This window comes from Atractosteus spatula, chromosome 13, assembly GCF_055471065.1.
Source record: "Atractosteus spatula isolate fAtrSpa1 chromosome 13, fAtrSpa1.hap1, whole genome shotgun sequence".
In the NCBI taxonomy this organism is placed as follows: Eukaryota; Metazoa; Chordata; class Actinopteri; order Semionotiformes; family Lepisosteidae; genus Atractosteus; species Atractosteus spatula.
This window is the reverse complement of record NC_142718.1, coordinates 16,439,048-16,458,986: the sequence shown is the minus strand read 5'-3', so window position 1 is coordinate 16,458,986 and position 19,939 is coordinate 16,439,048. Positions and strand designations below refer to the sequence as shown.

At 35.0% G+C, this 19,939-nt stretch overlaps 1 protein-coding gene across 2 annotated transcripts in view; it reads left to right on the top strand.

Annotated features, from left to right (window-relative positions):
• The window catches only part of nab1b (NGFI-A binding protein 1b (EGR1 binding protein 1)), a 31,296-nt gene extending 15,887 nt beyond the window's left edge, over positions 1 to 15,409 (top strand). Inside the window, exons 5-8 of one of the 2 annotated variants that reach the window (XM_088930995.1) lie at positions 3,661 to 3,780; positions 8,875 to 9,043; positions 11,428 to 11,580; positions 12,989 to 15,409. In XM_088930995.1, coding sequence (XP_088787121.1) covers positions 3,661 to 3,780; positions 8,875 to 9,043; positions 11,428 to 11,580; positions 12,989 to 13,077 — 531 coding nt within the window. In that variant the 3' untranslated portion in view covers positions 13,078 to 15,409. The remainder of the gene's footprint in view (positions 1 to 3,660; positions 3,781 to 8,874; positions 9,044 to 11,427; positions 11,581 to 12,988) is intronic. The other variant, XM_088930996.1, reaches the window with a different exon arrangement.
• The last annotated feature ends 4,530 nt before the right edge of the window (positions 15,410 to 19,939 follow it).

The window sequence follows — 19,939 nt, the reverse complement described above, 5'->3', positions numbered from 1 at the left end:
AATAATACATATTTTCAATTAATACTTAATTAACTTAATTAAACTTAACTTAAATGAAAACAATGGAAATATATATTTTCCCCTCAAAGAATTAAAGAGATTGTTTTGAAAATGAATTGTTTCGAAAGGAAATAAAGCAATAACCACCAATCCCTTCCCCTCCCATTAAGAACCAATTGCACACCCACATCAAAAAGGAAAGCCCAAATGAGATCAACTACACCTACCCATAATCTTGTGACATCATTAAGTGGGTGTGCTTGGAATCACCGATAACCATGTAATAAACCTGAGAGCAATCATACTTGATGATTGATTGGCTAACAGGGGAACAAAAATATGAATGTTAAAACAAAGTTGAAGTACTGAATCTTCATGACCCATTAGTCCCTTCTTCCATTTGGTTCATGACTCTTTTGCAAATATTCAGATTTAATTATGTGTTTGCTTTTAGTTTAGTGCTGAACAGATTCGGTTGTTTTTGTCTTACATTGAATCGGAAACAAATAAAGTATAATTAACCACCTCCTGCAGCTATTTTCTTCACTTTATAGGATACCGTTTTGTTAGTTTTCAACTTGATAATAGAGATTAAAAACATTTAGAGCTCTTCAGGAACTTATGTTGCTAGTGTGATCTATTAAAAGATGTATTAAGGCTTTGTTTATTGCTAATAGACAGAGCCTTTGTTTTTTAAATCTCTTGCTATTATGGAAGTGATAAATGATTTTGGATGATTGATTCTGTGATTAACGTTAATTAAATATCTCATAACCTTCTTTAAAATTTTTTAATTTTAAAAAATTAAAAGATTTTTTAAAAAAACACCATGGGCGTTGGGTGTAGGGTTAGAGTTAGTCAGCAGAGTGTTAAGCATTTATATTGGAATTTTTTATCATTCATATTAATGTATAATCAAGTCATGCTTATCAAATGCATGATACTTGTGAATTTATGTTAAGAAGTAAGTGTATTAATGACTGGCAGTATTTGCAACTATTTAACATGCTTGGTTGGAAATTTAAAAACACCATCATTTTTCAGGAGTGAATGTGAACCTTAAAAAGGTGATTTTAATAAATGAACAAGTCCATAACCAGTTTCACTCTATGTATTGGTTTGACAGAAATATAGTTGGGTACTGAGTGGCTCGGCTGGTAAAGACACTTACCCAAGTGCATGTTTAGCTCTTTCAGTGCAGGTTTCAGCCAAAAACTGTGACTAGGGGGTTAGTCATCCAGGGCTCTCTCCTCTCTCAACAACACAGCAACCCCTGTGGTCTCTTGGGCTCTGGTGACATACGACACTTTTCATATGGTACATGGCTCCTAGGTGAGATGTGACAAATCCTAGAAACCATAATGATAGCTACAAATCTGTTGAAAGTTCTTGTTACTTAGCACCCTCAATAAATGAAAGCAGTATTGCTAAGGCATAAAAAATAAGAATACAATTAATATTTTGGATAGAAAAGGTGATAAATTATTAAAATCTGACTGAATATTAAAAATGAGAGAACTTCATAACTCACCTAAACCAGAATTAATGTTTTGTTTTTTGTTCTTATAAATCCTTTGCAAGTCACCCTGGTAAAAATTACAATATGTATTTACAGATGATTACAGTCGGATTACAGTCTGTTAACACCATACAATCTACACATGGCATGATGAAGAACTTTCAATGCCGCACACAAATCCCCTAGGAATGTTTTCAAGTGATCATATACCTAGTGGATTTAAATCTTTTTACTCTAAAAATGAGGTTTAGCTACCTTGAAAATTCAGGAGGTGTGTTGCAATAAGATTCCCAAATGGAGGATATGTTTAAGAGTGTATACCATTCTACAGACTGCTGTAGTCCTTCCTTGTGCCCATTTATTCCCAGGATGTTATGAGTTGGCTTGAACTTTACCTAATGACTTTTTTGTCAGGATGAATATTATAGACAAAGGGAGTGATGAAAGATACTAGTAAAAATTAGGGAAGGATATTTTAAAAAATTAGGTATTCAAGTTTTAAAAAATTAGGTATTTGTATAGTTGAAGGTATAATGCAGATACTGTATAATACCTTTAATATATAAGTAGGATCCAGTCTTTCAACCAATATACAGGAAGTACAATTAAAAAATTAGAAAAATGTAGGAATTTCAAATTTCAAATTCTACTTTAAAATTTAAAATTAAAAAATGATTAATTATTTTATAAATACAACACATTTGCTCCCTAATAAGTAGCACAGTCGTGCAGTAGTTATCATCGCTGCATCACAATGGTGGGGCACTAGGTTCTATGTGCATAGAGTATGTTCTGCCTGTGTGCATGGGTTTCTGCCAGGAGCTCCGGCTATCTCCTAAAGTCCAAAATTGTGCTAGTAGGTTAATTAGCTTCTGGTGTGAGTGTGTGCGTGTTGTGTTTGTGTGTACCCTATGATGTACTGGTGTCCTGTCCAGGTTGTATCATACCTTGCGTCAGTTGCTTTTCAGGATAAGCTTTAGCTCCCTATATTGGATAAAGCGGTCAGAAAATGGATGGATGAATGGATATTCTCCCTAACATAAAAAGGTGCTGAAGAAGAAATACCTGTGCATTTTATATCCAGAAGTTGAAAAATGCCTTATGTAATCTGTGCTTTTGAAGATGAATAAAAGCGAGTTCATTTTGAAACTGCGTTTTCAGTTGGAGGCAACCATAACTCCTATTAAAAAAGGCAATTCTCATTTGCTTTCTTCCACTTTTACTATCTGCTTGGAAATTAAGATACTTAAGTTAAAAGTGATTAATCATCAAGAATGTGTTTATTGATGGGTAATACTAATACTTTCTGTTATTTTTTTTGTTTTTACTTACTTATTACTAGTTGAATTTATCTAGGAATTCAACTACTGTTTTTATTTTGAATAGACCAGTCCTTAAATATTTGGACAAATCCCCAATCAAGGTATTATTCGTCAAGTATTTTATGCTTACATTTTGTTCTATAAATCCTCAATAATTTATTTTAATACATTGTCAAACTGTGTTAATTAACAAATTGCTGACAGTATCCCAGGCCTTGTAACTGAAAGTTTTCACCACAGTAAACCCAGTGTTTTTTTTGGGATGGCTAGGTTGGGTAGGGGTCAGTGGGGTTACGAGTAGATGGTATGATTCACTTATGTCTTTTGATGACTGCTAAATGTGATACGTCATTCTGTATTTTAGCAAAGCACACTGTACCTATCATAAAAGCAACAGGACCAACAGCAATACTATTCCTTTCAACTGGCTTGCTTAGAGTTGAAGTGACAGCCCAGACTTCTTGAAACCCACTTGAAACTGTTAAATTCATAGTACACTCCATTATCAATTGCCATACAACAAGGAGTGATTTTCACACTGTAACGAGCTCTTATCTCACTAATACAGTCTCTACAGGTGGTTTAGTGTAAGGGTTAAAATCCCTGGTGACTAATTGAATTGCTGAAGCATTTGTAAAGGGTGTAAATGTCAGTATCAACAGTGAAGCAACTAATGAGCATGGATTGAAGCATCATAGAATGCACGATATAACATCACACTATTCATTGAGCCTGTGCTTGAAGCAGCAGTAATTATGCACAAATACTTGGCTCTAGTTTATATAATAGCTGTTCTTTTTTCCCTTTTATGTTTTTCAGGAAGGTTATTTTGATATTCAGGAGGCATTGCAGACCATACAACAGAGGCAGGAGTCTTTGAAAGAGCAGTTGGCACACGCAAAGTCAAAAGGCGAGGAAACTGTTAGCAGAAATATCCAGGTGAATAAAACAAATAGCATGACAGTTTTTGTTACTGTTGTTTTTGTTTCCTTTTAAATAATGTAGATACAATAATGTGTGTAAATCAACCCACTACTGACAGACACTAGTAATGTCTTGTCCTTTAACTTTAACTTTTTACATCAAACCACATTAATCATTAAAGCTCTGTCCCCACTCCACAGTACTTAGATGAACACCAATTACAGTTGGCTATTTAGGGCCTCGCCCAAACAAGATTACAGTTTGTGCCCATTTCTTATTGGACCTAAAACCATGAAACTAATTTCAATGATGTGAGATGGCTTTGGACATGTTAAAGAAGGTAAAGGGCAAATCTTTATCTTCCTGTGCCCCTTATTTCTTCATTAGTTATATTCTTAATATGGTTTTATGATATTAAAGGGCTAAGCACTGTATCGTAACACATTAATATTAACACTAATCACTCCATTTCATTATTAGTATTAATAGTCTAAGCTGTATTTGCGCTGTTATGCAGTGGAGTGTTTAATAATTAAAACCAAAAATGTCAGAAGCCTAGAGAAGACATTCAGCTTTGTCCACATGAAGAGTGGGCATGTGATGTCAGTCTCTTGGTCTCAGAACTCTCCTGTCTTTTATGTGCAAACCATTTCCATCAAGGATAGTGGGGAATACATATACCACTGAAGTGTATTGGACTATATGTGATTAACAGTAATACATGGCAGCTAAAAAAACAATACAGACTAAAAAAATATTTAAAGTGAAAGTTGTAGAGAAGCACTCCATCATGGTGCCTATAACTCCTTTCCATTAAACACCATTAAATTACAGAAATTTGACAGCTTTTACAACATAGATTCTCCTATAGATTGTAGGATTAGCAAATGAAGAGCATATGATGTGCACTTGATGTTATTAGGTTAGCAATGATAAGTGTATTTTAACTTTCACAAATGTTACTGCGTTATACGTTACAAGACAGTGAAACTGTCGTTTTATATTCTTTAGAAATACAAACAATAAATAAAACAACAACAGTCTGCAACGTTTGGTGCAAATGCAGGAGAAGACATTATAGGATATTCACTTGAAGGAGATGGGAGACGTTTGGATTCATGAAAGTGATATCACATCCTAATTTCTATGGGAAAAGCTAAATGTGACCTCTCTATGCCTATGATATTCTCTATGACACTTTTTAGTCAATTAAAGTGCTCTCCAAAATGTAATGAAAGCCAATGTCAATCCAGCATTGTCAGCGTTGTCACATGGCTTAGATGATGTTAAAGAATGGATGCAACAGAACTTTGTACATCTCATAGGTGAGATGTAATAACCACTGTAGAACCTGAAGGAGTGCAGCAGTCTAGACTGATGATGAATCCTAATGCATGCAGACTGAAGAGCAGGCAGCAGAGTATAAGCAGGCAGGCGAGTAGGTGATTGTGAAAAGACAGGCAGACTGACGAGCAAGCAGCTGGATACAGGCAAGCAATACAGAGCCAGAGAGCATAGTCCAATCCATGGTCAAACAGCAAAAGATTTAAGTTGGGGTGTTGTTATTATAAATTACTACTACTAATAATAATAATAATTCCTTACACTTACTGTACATAACATTTTTCTGGATGCTCCACTCAAAGCGCTTTATAGGTAATGGGGACTCCCCTCCACACCCAATGTGCAGCATCCATTTGGATGATGTGACGGCAGCCATAGTGTGTACTCTCCTCACCACAAATCAGCTTTCAGTGGGGCGGAGAACATCGATATGCTAATTCATAGATGGGATTTTTAAGGAAGCCCTGAGTGGTAAAGACCAATGAGAAATTTGGCAAGGAAGCTGGGGTAACACCCTTACTCTTTTCTCTGGGTTTTTCAATGACCACAGAGAGTCAGGACCTCGGTTTTTTCCAAGGGAAAGAGTCTTTTTACATTAAAGCATCCCCATCGCAGTACTGAGGCATATGGATACTTGGAAATATAATGAATTGTATTACAAATTAAGTGTGACCAGGTTTATTTTTCCTTTTTTTGCAACATTCACTCATATCGTCAACTAAAATGAATTAGAAGCAAAATACAAGATATCACTTTGTAGGTTTAAGGCAAAAGCCCATGTACTATACGTGTGTTTTTGCTGACAAATTTGAAACATTGAACGGAATACGTTTACGATGACTTATCAGTCAGACTTAATACCTACTGTTGGCTTACTGTTACTGTTATTGTTGGTCACTCATTAAATCTTTAAGCACAAAAACTTCAAAAGCTTTTAGACTACAGTAAGCTGACTTCAATTACATTTGAATTTAGAATTACACAGCAAAATGCAGGAAAAGTGTAGTTTGAAGGGAGAAGAAAGTATTTATGTGTCCATTTGCACAGACATGAATGTAAATAGATAAGGTAATGCCAAACAAAAAGAAGATGAAATCCAGTATGGCACACAACCTCTTATACAGTTTGTATATTGTTGGCTTGTGGTTTACTCTCACCAACAATAACAGTTGATGTAAGTCTTACTATCAAGTCATCATAAATTCGTTCCATTTAATGTTTAAAGAGTAGGCAAAAATCTATGTATAGTAAATGTTTCTGCAGTTTCACATAAATAACATATGTTTGGAAAGCCATGTCATTTCACAGAAAACAATACGCGTTTAACCTGGGAATGTTACTGACATGGTGTTGTACTTCATGTATACCAAAGACAGAAAGTTGGCTCCTTTAGATTATTTTTTTTTCTAAATGAGGAGTATGAAGATATTCTACTGTTCTTAAAGTCGATGCTACTTTGAATGGAACAATATTGTTTCATACAGTGGTGTGAAAAAGTGTTTGCCCCCTTCCTGATTTTTAATTTTTTTGCATGTTTGTCACACTGAAATGTTTCAGATCATCAAACAAATTGAAATATTAGACAAAGATAACACAAGTAAACACAAAATGCAGTTTTTAAATGAAGGTTTTTATTATTAAGGGGAAAAAAAAATCCAAACCTACATGGCCCTGTGTGAAAAAGTGATTGCCCCCTAAACCTAATAACTGGTTGGGCCACTCTTAGCAGCAACAACTGCAATCAAGCGTTTGCGATAACTGGCAATGAGTCTTTTATAGCGCTGTGGAGGAATTTTGGCCCACTCATCTTTGCAGAATTGTTGTAATTCAGCCACATTGGAGGGTTTTTGAGCCTTAACCGCTTTTTTAAGGTCATGCCACAACATCTCAACTGGATTCAGGTCAGGACTTTGACTAGGCCACTCCAAAGTCTTCATTTTGTTTTTCTTAAGCCATTCAGAGGTGGACTTGCTGGTGTGTTTTGGATCATTGTCCTGCTGCAGAACCCAAGTGCGCTTCAGCTTGAGGTCACGAACAGATGGCCGGACATTCTCCTTCAGGATTTTTTGGTAGACAGCAGAATTCATGGTTCCATTTACCATAGCAAGTCTTCCAGGTCCTGAAGCAGCAAAACAGCCCCAGACCATCACACTACCACCACCATATTTTACTGTTGGTATGATGTTACTTTTACGCCAGATGTAATGGGACACACACCTTCCAAAAAGTTCAACTTTTGTCTCGTCAGTCCACAGAGTATTTTCCCAAAAGTCTTGGATCATCAAGATGTTTTCTGGCAAAACTGAGACGAGCCTTTATGTTCTTTTTGCTCAGCAGTGGTTTTCGTCTTGGAACTCTGCCATTCAGGCCATTTTTGCCCAGTCTCTTTCTTATGGTGGAGTCATGAACACTGACCTTAACTGAGGCAAGTGAAGCCTGCAGTTCTTTGGATGTTGTTGTGGGTTTTTTTGTGACCTCTTGGATGAGTCATCGCTGCGCTCTTGGGGTAATTTTGGTCAGCCGGCCACTCCTGGGAAGGTTCACCACTGTTCCATGTTTTCGCCATTTGTGGATAATGGCTCTCACTGTGGTTCGCTGTAGTCCCAAAGCTTTAGAAATGGCTTTATAACCTTTTCCAGACTGATAAATCTCAATTACTCTGTTTCTCATTTGTTCCTGAATTTCTTTGGATCGCAACATGATGTCTAGCTTTTGAGGATCTTTTGGTCTACTTCACTTTGTCAGGCAGGTCCTATTTAAGTGATTTCTTGATTGAGAACAGGTGTGGCAGTAATCAGGCCTGGGTGTGGCTAGAGAAATTGAACTCAGCTTTCCAAAGATGTGATAAACCACAGTTGATTTATGTTTTAACAGGGGGGGCAATCACTTTTTCACACAGGGCCATGGAGGTTTGGATTTTTTTTTTCCCTTAATAATAAAAACCTTCATTTAAAAACTGCATTTTGTGTTTATTTGTGTTATATTTGTCTAATATTTCAATTTGTTTGATGAACTGAAACATTTCAGTGTGACAAACATGCAAAAAAATAAGAAATCAGGAAGGGGGCAAACACTTTTTCACACCACTGTATATAATGCAATATATTCATATAGTAGGCAACCTTGTTCACAAATTAACTATTGCATTTAAATGCAATACGTTTTCTTGTATAAACACAATACTGTCTTGTATAAACTCATTGTATTGTCCTCGTATAAACAATATTTTTGTTTCTTCATGGCACTAATACGCTTCCATACAACTGGCCTTAAATAAAACAGTTTATTTTTTAATAGAATTTAATGTAGACAAGTTAAAATTATAATTTGCAGTTTGTATAAACAAACCTATCTGAAAGAAAAAAAACTGTGATTTAAGTGTGTTAAGTTATCATGTGCATCTAGACTGTGTGGGAAAGCATATGATAAGACCAAGAAAATATTAAAATATGGAATGAAAATAATTACATTTAAATTGGCCATCCATCCATTTTCTAACCGTTTTATCCAGCAAAAGGTCATGGGCGAGCCAGAACTTATCCCAGCAAGCAATGGGAACAAGGCAGGATACACCCTGGATTGGACACCAGTCCCTCACAGGGTACAAACACACACTCACAATCAGTTTTCCTCAGATAGGATCTCAGATCTTGGGTTACATCATTTGGAAGACAGAATATGACTGAACACTATTGAGTACATTGAAAGAGGGACAGTTCAGTAATAGAATATTTTTAATTTTTTTACTGCCTCCATTTAATGCAGACACAGCTGGAACGATTAATAGCCAAGCAAATGGAGATCCTCCATGATGCAGCTACCCAAGAAAGACTGCAGGCTCTGGACTGGCGTGTGCCCCCTGGTGCCTTCAAACATGTCATTGACAAACAGAGCACCAACGGACTGACCTCTGAAAAAATCAATGATCGACAAGGTATGTTCATAATCATACGTCATCTAGAATTGACAAAACTGTCCTAAAAGCTGAAGAGCTACATAAAAAATCCTGTGTTATGAAAGAAAAACTGAGTACCACACTGATTCTTGTATATAAGTGACAGTTAATTTTCAATCTTATTAGTGAATTGTCTGAGGAAAGGAACTTATAACATGTTTTCCATTTCCATTTAAAGAGACTGTTATGTTTGAAAGGGAGGTAAACATGCATGATCTTTGATCAAAAGAAATAACATCTGAGTTTTCTTTAGGTGCCTGCTTTTCTTTAGTCGGAGTAAAAAGAACATGGGTTAAAGCACTGGAATGTGGTATTATTTTGCTCAATAGTTTGAGACAATTAAGATATGGTGGACCTAGTGCTCTATACATTTATAGATAGATATTGAAACAGAAATAGAGAAGCCTGACAGTAGAAGACCAAAATCAGTCCCTACAGATCTCTATTAATCTTTTTTTCTCTTTTTGTTGATTTGTATATAGGTAGGCAGTAGTGTCTAAAACATTCTAACAAAATTAACTCATCATTTGTCTTTCCATCTTGATGAGGATTACAAAAAGTTTAATAACAAGGTGATGACAAACCTTTTAAACATGAAGTGGTTCTCTTCTGAATATCAGAAGAGTGCGTCTGAAACTATTGGTGTGGGGGCTGCTGTCAAATGTTGTTGAAAGTCAGTTTTTTTATTCCTGTATAGTTTCACTTTCATTTTCCTTTGTGCTTGATTACTGAAAGCCTTTTGTAGGTGTAAAGGCAGAAGGTGGGGAAAGGAAATGTCCCACATGATATCTTGCAGCACTGTGATTAGTAATTTAACTTTTAATTATGTTCATACTTTATTTATTAAAATACAGTACAGTGTGTGCATATGTTTATTTGTATTTTGAATGAGTTTGCTGAATATTTTTCATTTCAAAGAGAAAGGAAACACTAGTGAAACTGTTCCTGAGATGTAATTACTGGTTTCAGAATCTCATGCTTTACAAATTGGGTGGGATTTGATTAATTGCTTAGCACTACTCTGCTACTGTCAGAATAATCAACCTTAGAATTTAAGAAACAACAACTTTAATCAGTGGGATAAACGGAGCTAAAATAGCAGACAATAAAAAAAATGTCACATGCATAGTATATTATTTTCATTAGATGAGTTTGAATATCAGGTGTTTGTTTTTGCAAGGACATTATTCTTGTCAGTTACAGTACATAGTTTGCAAAGATATTTTGAATGGGAATTTAATATGTTTTAATATTTATTTAAATTATATAGTTAGGAATTATTTAACCTCAACTGTTATTTAAACTTTGAATTAATTTATCAGGTTAATTTTAACAAGAGGTAATACGTTAGTATCCTATATTGCTTTACAGTATGTGTTTATAACAATAGAAATACATCATTTAGTGAATTTCTGTCTGTGCCTTACTTTTCATCTCCTATAAGTTGCTAAGCAGTGTATATGCTGCTAAGTGTAAAGCATCCACTGCCTTTTATTATGAATGTTTCTGCGAAAAACAGTTTAGGTCTTTCCATTTCTGTACAGCTGCTATACCTCTATTTACACCTCCCACCACATTATTCTTAGGTGTCTGCATTACATAAGTATTCTGCAACAAAAGTGAAGGTCCTGTGCTTCCTTTTCATCTACCTGCCTTAGTGAGTGTCTTTCTCTGTTGGTATTGTCATTAGGCAGTTTGATGGCTCATGAAACTTAGAATGCAAAATATATGGCACATCAATTATGAGTTAAGCAAAAGAAATTGAATGCTCTTAAAAATTAATTCAGCATGTCTTACACATTTGGGTGTTTAGAAAACTAAATATAAAATAGCAATAGCAATCTAAAATTGTATTCAGCCATTCATTCAGATTAAGCACCTCAACAACCTGATTAGGAAACATATTCCAGATACTTGCAACTCTTTGTATTATAAAAGTATTTTCTGCTCTTTGTTCTAAGTAAATTCACTTTCAGCTTCCACTCATAACCATGTGTCCATCCTTTATAGCTGAATCAAAAAATAGTCCACTGGGGCTGACTCTATACCCATTTCAATTTTATAAACTTGTATCAAATTTTCTCACACTTAATTGATCCATCAAATTCTGAGCAATGAAGTACTAAATTCGGTATGCTGGAACAGACTGCAGAATACCACAGTTAGCTTTCCACTGATGTTTGTTTTAACACACATTCTAGGTGGTTGGATCTACAGTATAATCTTTCAACATTAGTTGGTAAGCTTGTGACAGAAAGGCATTTCAGTTACCATTGGAATTTTCTTTATAACAATAACCTTTGCAGAAAACTAAATTAACATTTACTGTAAATGAATTATGCATTCTTTTCTTTATTCTTCAGCTGAAAAACCATTAAACCTGAGGGTCTCTAGCCAGCAAAGGCATGTGATGCAGTCACAGATGGCTTCAGAAGGGGAATCAGTCTTGGGCAAGCATCTGTCAAGTGAATTAAAAAGGTTTCATTCTACAGGCGAGGGAAAGATACAGTCTTCAGGTGGGTTTGTTTTCAGCTTACAAAGACTAAATTTGATAGCAAGGCTTCCAAGCAGTGGATGCCTCTAGTAATTGTTTTTTTTTTTATTCAGCCTACAAAGGAGTAGAAACGTGATCATTTTCATATTTTTAACATTTTGACATCGACTGTCTTGGAAATCTTTGCACCCACTGAATTTAAATTAGACCAGTTTTGTCAATGTTGAAAATCTATTTCAGACATGCACCTCACTGGTTACGGCACTCCTTTATACTCCCACCTGGATTTTCCCATGCTTGGAAGAATAGATTTCTGCTTAAACCAGGATTGCTGTCTGACTACCGTTTTGTTCTCTTGTCACATACCACAAACTCATTTGCAAAAAAAGGGTTGGCCAATTAAATCTAACATTATTTCATTACATTTCATGTTGCTGTTTCTGTTATACTGCACAATTACTTGGTCTAAATAACATATCTATGAATTGTTTGGAAGTTCATGGAAGCCTTTAAGTGAGTTTTGCAGTGTCTTAATTTCCCCTTTAAATTCAGTTTATATTTGCTTGATAGAAAGGCTGAAAATGTTAAAAACTGCATCATTACAAAAATGAAGGATTTATTTGTTTTTGGCAAATTTGGCTAATTTGTGTGTACCTTCTCAGAAACATTGAAAACTGCCAAAGCGTGAACTATGACTTTGAGGGTTTGTCAGATCCCTGCCATACTCATTTAATGTTTGTGTTTTTTAGGGAGTGTTCACGTTCAATATATGATATATATATATGGTCTCTGAATTGTCATTAGTTTTTACTAAGGTCGGGATTTCAGCAGTGAATCCCTTTTGAAGAACTCTTTCCAATTGTATTTAACCTACTTAAGCCTCAAAACAGCCTCTTGCAGTAACAAATTAGTTAGTTGTAATATCCATTTAATTGTTTGTAATAGAATGTGAAAAGTTAATATTTTTATCAATAAAATTCTCATCAGTGACCTGCTCTTACACTGTTTATCAAGGAATTATTAATCTAATAATTATATTTCCTATCACCTTTCAGTGCTATCCTCTCCTGTTTTTTTAACCATTGTCCCCCTGCAATGTCCCCCTGCAAATAGACATGTGTGTTCAATGTATGATAAATCACTTCCAGTTAGTGTTTATAACTGTAATTGCTGCCAAAGGTACTTCTACCAGCTAGGGAATATCAACAGTTTGCTTTTGATTTCTTTGTAGTTTTTCGACATTTACCCGTAATTGTCTTTAGCTGGAGCTTTCCTGTTTTGATTAAAAATATTCACTTTAACAAGTGGATACATAATTTGTAATACAACAATGGGGTAAATATTTTTACCAGGTACTGTACATGGTAATATATAAAAGAATAGTTTTAAAGTTACCTACTGTTGACATTTATTATTCTTGTTTTCCACAGAAAATGGTGGCATCACAGATTTCTCCCAGCGAGTACTGAACCTCTCAGAGAAAAAAAACATAAAATCTGAACCAGAAGATTCCAGATAGCCTCTTTTTTTCCTTCTCAATGTTTGTACAGAACACAGTGTCTATCAGTAAATACTAAGCAAGCACAGCTACAATAGAGCCTTAACAACCAATGTTGCCTCAAACATCTTTTTTTGCCAAAGCACCTAGAATCGTTAGTCTGCTTTCTAAGAAGCAAAGAAGTTCCCTTCTCACTGGCTGTACAGTTATTCATTGCCGTTCATTCATTGCATCTGTATAGCGAGATGCAACAGCAGTTGTTTGTAGATATATGTCTTTCAGAAAGTCATGTATATCATGTTATTTAAGAATGTGCTGTGTATAAACTAAACATTTTCTTGGAAACAAAGGTAATCTATCCTGTGCGCATACGTTCTTGATGTGCTGGTAAATTGTTTTAGTTCAATCAGGATAATAATATACACATTGTCAGAGTACATCACAAAAATTAACTTGAAGTACTAGTACATTGTATACATTTTAAATTGTGTCCTGATTAGTACATATATTTATTATTGGCACAATAACACTTTATGAGTAAACCCAGAAAATACTAAAAAGAAACACATACAGGCAGCACTTTGACTCCTGATTTTAGGGTGGAAGTGTTATATTAATATCTTTTGGTTTCCTTTCATATTGTATAAACTTAATACTATTGGGGTTATGCCAGTTTTATAATGGGGTGTCTGAGGTACTGGATAATAAAGTGAAGCAGACTACATTCTTAGTATAGGACGGGTCCTGTTATGTGCTGAAGCTTTTGGCTGCGGCAATTAGATATAAGCACAATTCATATTTATTAATGGCATTTGTATCCTAAGTAAGGAAACATTCCCATGAAATTGCATACAATTTCAACTTTTAATAGAAGAAACCAGGATTCACGTCACTTCAGCTTCATTCTTCCATCTATCTTTCAAAATCAATTCCAATAATGTGGATATTTCAAGTAGAGCAATACTTAATAGTAGGTGTTGAGAATCTCAGTGATGGTGTCTTGTCCTTTTGCCTTCTGGTTTGTTAATTGTATATCTGTTGTGTTGACTAGCTTAGAAATCACAATTCTGGTGACAAGATTACCTATAAACAATATGCACAAGTGTTTGGTTCTAAATGCAAAGTGTGCTGTTAGAATTAGCATAAGGTTTTCAGCATATGTGTTAATAGTATTATACTGTTAGAAGATTAAAAATAGTTCAACAATGTACAAATTTAGGGTATAAGGTGCCCGGTTTCCCTGTTTTCGTTCTTGTGGTAATTACTCTCTTTCATTTGAAAGGTGAACATTATTTATGCTTTCAGGTTTTACATAGATACCTCCCTTTACTGTGTCATTTTGATTTAACCCTTTAGGTTTGAAATGGCTGTTGATGATAAATACTGCAGCCAACAATGGCACTGAATGGCTTCCTAGTCCCACATGCAATATATTTTCAGAATTGTGTGTTTGATATTGTTTTGTTGTTGTACTTTTTAATTATTGACTTTTTAAAATGCAAACCAATATATTTTCTTTTGCATCTAAAAATATTACATTTTAAAAGTAAAACTGTGTTGTTGGCACAAAAACGGAAATCCTAAATGAGTGGGAATTGATTGGAGTATGACCTTTCACCGTTTGAGAAAATTGAATGACCTCATTTTAATGTTGCTTTTTTTCACCTTTACTGTTTTTGAGGAAATTCTGATGTTAAAGGAACACAAATGCATTTTTGGTAAACCTGCCCAGCGGTCAAGGGTGATTTCAAAGTTTTTGTTTTGCTAGAAACATTTAAAATTAATTTCCTGAAGTAAGTATGACATATTAAATGTAATATTCTTGCCAGATGCAAAGGAGACATCAAAAGGGAAAATTACATTAGATCAGCTTTACTCTATCACCTACAGAAAATATGGTTTGCATCTAGCAAATGAGGGGACTAGACCAAAAAGCTTTGAAATTCCTCTTGTGAGTGTAATGACCTTAATGAAATAATTTCAGTTTTTTAGTACACCACAATCAATGCAATATATATGCAATCACCAATGAATTTTGTTGCAGTTTTATTTATAGCCTACCCATACTCTGTCAGTAATTGTGCCCTCAATTGTAGTTTTGTGATTTAAAATATTGCAAGTTTCTGTTGTCCCTGCTTTGTATTTTTTCCACTAGCACACATGCCCTGTGCTGTATGTATGAAAAGAAAGAACATTACATTTTAAATGTGGGATCAAACAGTGTTCATTGTATGTAAACTTTATTTCTGTTATCACTGCAGTGAGTGAAATATTTGTTAGCAGTTGTTTTGTAAACACTAATATATTTAATTTGTTATACAGCACATAAACATTAAACTCTATTTTTTGAAACTGGATGGTGTTCTGCATTTTATACCCCTTTCCTTTAACCAGATATCTTCTAGAACGTTAGTGATGTGCTTTTATAATTTGAAGTAATTTGAAATGGATTATATTGATGCTATAATTCTTCAATGAACTTACCTGTATTATTATGTTGCTCACTGTTTGTTTAAAGAATAATGAGCCTCAATGTAATAGAAAATGTTAAAAGAATTTTTTAAAGTCCCACAAAACCCATAATTTGTAACAAGCTGTAAGCCTGGAACATTTTTATCATGCTGTACATTTCAAAATTAACAAGTGAAAGTGCCTCAGATCTTTTTAAGATTGAATTTAAGGTTTCAAGTCCAAATTTAATTGCTTCTGGAATAGAATTGTAGACGCATGGTGTTCCAAGATTTCATTGTGTTACAGTTTGACACAAAGGTGAAACAAGAGCAGATTGAATATAGTCCATTAGCAGAAAAGGATGTAAACATAACTCCAGCATAGTTTAGGTCTACATTGAATGATTTCGGTAAATCTTAGACTGCCTTGGCAGACACTTGGAGATTTCAAATTTTTAGATTCTTTTAGAAACCTTTTGTTAATTATAAAAAAGAAATAATATCATTAAAGTTGGGTGATTTGTAGGGAAAAAAAAGTTCATCTAAATCTAATGTATACTTTACCTAAACTAAATACATCTTCAGCCAGATGTCAGCCATTTTATCAATAAAAGTTTTGCATTTCTTTTTATACAGGTGTTTCCAAGTCCTGTCTATACACTATGCAGTCCAGTTGGCTAGCCAGCTGATTCATTTCTGGGAAAGGGGTAAGGTGATTCAAATAATCATTTCACACAGGTAAGCAAAATAACTCAAATGGAACAAAAAGCTTATGATGATTATGGACCTCTGTATTATCTATATTGGAATGCAGAAGAGGATGAAATGATCACAGTTAAAATACACTGCCTCAGTGGGAATTATTTTGTTTCCAGGTAAATGGGACACACATTCATAATGTATCATTATATCGTTCGTTTAAATAATTGTTATAAGGCTGTTGCTTTTTATAATATACTGAAACCTATTTTTCCTTGGCCATTTAAAAATAAATTGTAAAGAGTATAATATCAAAATTATAGTTATAACATATAACAACTGTAATTCAGCTGTGAATTCGAAGTTGATCTGAAATGCTTTAACACAGTTATTACAAAACAATAACTTCTAAAATGTGCAAATTAGTAGGGATTAAAAATGTTTGGCTAGATTTATGCATTCAGCTACCACTCACTTTTGCACTTCTGCATGATTTCATAGACATATGACCTCAAGACATGACATTACTGAATGTGATTCAAGTATAGAGCATCAGAAGAAAAAAAACTGTAAAAACTCCTTTGATGCATTTCCCTTTCAACTCCTTTATAGCTCAGTGATAATGGGTATTTCTGAGGGCTTTTAGGAGTTTTAAAGCTGAGGTTTATATTAAGAGAAGGACTAGGAGAACTGAAACACAAGAATTAACTGTAATACCTAGCACAAAATTATAACTGTTAACCCTGGGGAGACACTGTTTCATCTTCCCACACCCAGTACCACACATTTATCGTAGTTTTCATCAACTGATTTTTAGCTGAAAATTTTCAGTTTAGAGCTGCTTAATTTTGAAAGTCTTTGAAGCAGTTTTTATTTTAATTCTGAAATATATTCTACAGAAAGTCCAATATGTTTTTCTCCATTAAAATATCTGGGTTCTTCAAATAGGGATACAATAGAGAGTTACACACATGCAAGAAAAAACATACAGTAGTGCAACATAATTGATTACAGGTAAGTTTTGACTGTTATAAATTATTAGCAAAACAGCAGCTATAGATGTTTTGATGTTGATTCTTGCTTGTACTATTAACAACAGGTCCATAACACACCTTCAATTTGGGGAAGTCTTGCGCAATTTCACAATTAGGGTTTAGCGTACATTTTAAATTGTCAAGTTTTCATGAAGCATCAGTTGGCCGTGTTTAATTGCTTCTTACCAGGTGGAAAGGTGCTGAGCCATATAAATGCACTGTGGGTAAACCTCATGCGTTGCAGTTGATTAGCATGTGCATCATATTTACACATTCTGAAAGTTAATTAATGACTCATTCATATACCGTCTTCTTTGTTGCTGTTGTTCGCTCTCTAAGTGCAGTGCTAAACTGCCTTGATAAGTACCACACTGAACACCCACATATAGCCCTGCAAGCAGCAAGCCCTGTTTGAAAATGACGGGCTTCAGGAATATCACAGATAGGTCACAGAAGCACTTTCTTCTGTAGGCAGCAAAAAAAGTAGTGAGAGAGTGGGAGGAAAATGTACTGCTGCACAGACATGCTAGCAATGGACACTGTTGATGAACCTGACTGCATTAAAGATGTGTGGGCGCAAGAGATCTTTTTTTCTTCTTACACTGTGCAATTGAGAAATTCAAATATAAATTGTAGAAATTGATTCATTGTGATTTTACTGTATTTGCTCATTAAAGTTGACAGTTTTCCAATTACCACCAATAAAACTCCATTGGGACATTTCACACTCCTCCATTTTCTGTTTTATTAGCTAACCTAAAAGCAATCATGAGAAGAAGTGTCACTTCCATTTTAAAGAAAACAGAGTAGGCCAGTTATAGGCTCATCTACATGAGCATCAAACTATAAATCTAGCATGATTTTTTGTTTTTTAACTCTTTGGCCTCCTTTTCCACCTTCTTTTCAATAAATAATATGAGAAAATAACTTGACACCTGTTTTAACAGGGCTTTGTTTTCCTTTTTCCTATTGAAAAAATATTCATATTTACTGTATGTCATTAGCCAAAGTCATTTTCTGTCCATGACTTTCATTGAGTCATATTACCCATTTATTAAACAATGATATATTGATTGTGTGTGACAAGCATGAGAGAGACATAGGCTGCTTCAAGCATTTTATGCATAGGCTGGCTGAACATGAGAAAAAGAAAAAGCAACTATGAGGATGTTTTTGTGTGTGTGTGTTTACCAGAAACAGACAGTGGCTTGTTAGCTGAGAGATTACAGCACTAGGGCTGCTGAGGTACAGTACCAGGATAAAGCAGCACAGTGTTTTGTGTATGACTACTGTGTCACTGAAGAGATTCACTGAAGAAAGTTTGTGTGTAGATGCAGCAGCACTAGTGCTTTAGCTGTGAATACCACAAAGGTGTATGAAATAGGGCTGGAAAGTAGTCTATGCCATTCACCTTGACCAGTGAAAGCAGACTTATAGAGAGCAGAGGCTGTTGGATATAATTGCCAGCGACTTGTGGTGGGACTTGACAGCATACTGGATCTTTGCTGCAGGAACTTGTGGGTAATTGCATGCTAGGGAGACATTGGAAAAGAGGCGTGGCATTGATAGCTGAAGGACTGTCAGTCACAGGTGCTGAGAAGGTGTTGCCAGCTTTGTTGCATGTGAGCATTAAAAGTAAGTGGTAACAAAACAGGTGGACAAGACTGAAGTCTTTATCATAACAGGAACAATGGGTGAAATCAAAGAGCGTAGAGGGGTTTAGACAGAAATGGGCTTTTGGGCTACAGTTTGTCTACTGTCCAGTTTTGTCATGCCGGAGTGACCAGAAAGTGCAAGAAACGAAAAATATTAGCGTTTGGAAAATACAGTAGTGAACGATTGCATGGTGCTGGCAGAGCTGGAAAGCCACCCACCAATAAGGTGTTCACCAATAATATGTGAACATGCAACTGTGAAACTCAGAGAGCAGTAAGTGGAGTTGAAAGGAATCCATTTCATAAGGTGACTTGCTGAAAGCAAATTGGGAACAATAATTATTTTAAGGGAGGGATAATGTTACATGTTATGGTAGGTGACTAAGGAAGTACTTCTAAGAATCTAGAGACAATTGGTAATGCCTAGCTGGTGTTAATATTTCCACTTCCTAGAGCTTCAAACCAAAAGGATGTTTACTTAGTCGCACAATGATCAAAAGAATCTTCTGATTTGCCTTGATTAATAAAAATTCTGAGTTAATAATTAAGAGTGCCAAAAGTGTAGGAAAAAAGAGTGACACAAGGGGGGGACCAGGACAGAGAAGAACAGAGCAGGGGAGAGGAGAACACAGGAGGATAGAACATAAAGCATGTACCAGGCAAGAAGCAAGAGGTTCTTGTCCAGATCATCCATAAGGACCAGGTTTGAGCTAATTATTTGACAGTGCTAAGAGATTGCTATTCTGTGTATGTTAGGGAACTGGTTAGTGGGTCCATTTTTAGAATAGTGAGATCCCATTCATCTGGTGGCATCCAGGTTTATAGGGAGATTTAACAAAGATTTATTTTATTTAGTTTAGAAGGCAGCTTTATCTTATTCTGGCCTTTGTAAGCATTCTAAGTTTGAATACTTTCTAGGAGTTTGGTATTTTTCTGGGTGGTTAGGAAGTTTGGCCTCTTGGATGCCTTGTCTATAAACATAGACACGTATGTTGTATGTACAGTAGTATGGTCATTGTTAATATTTATTTAACCAAGTGTGCAT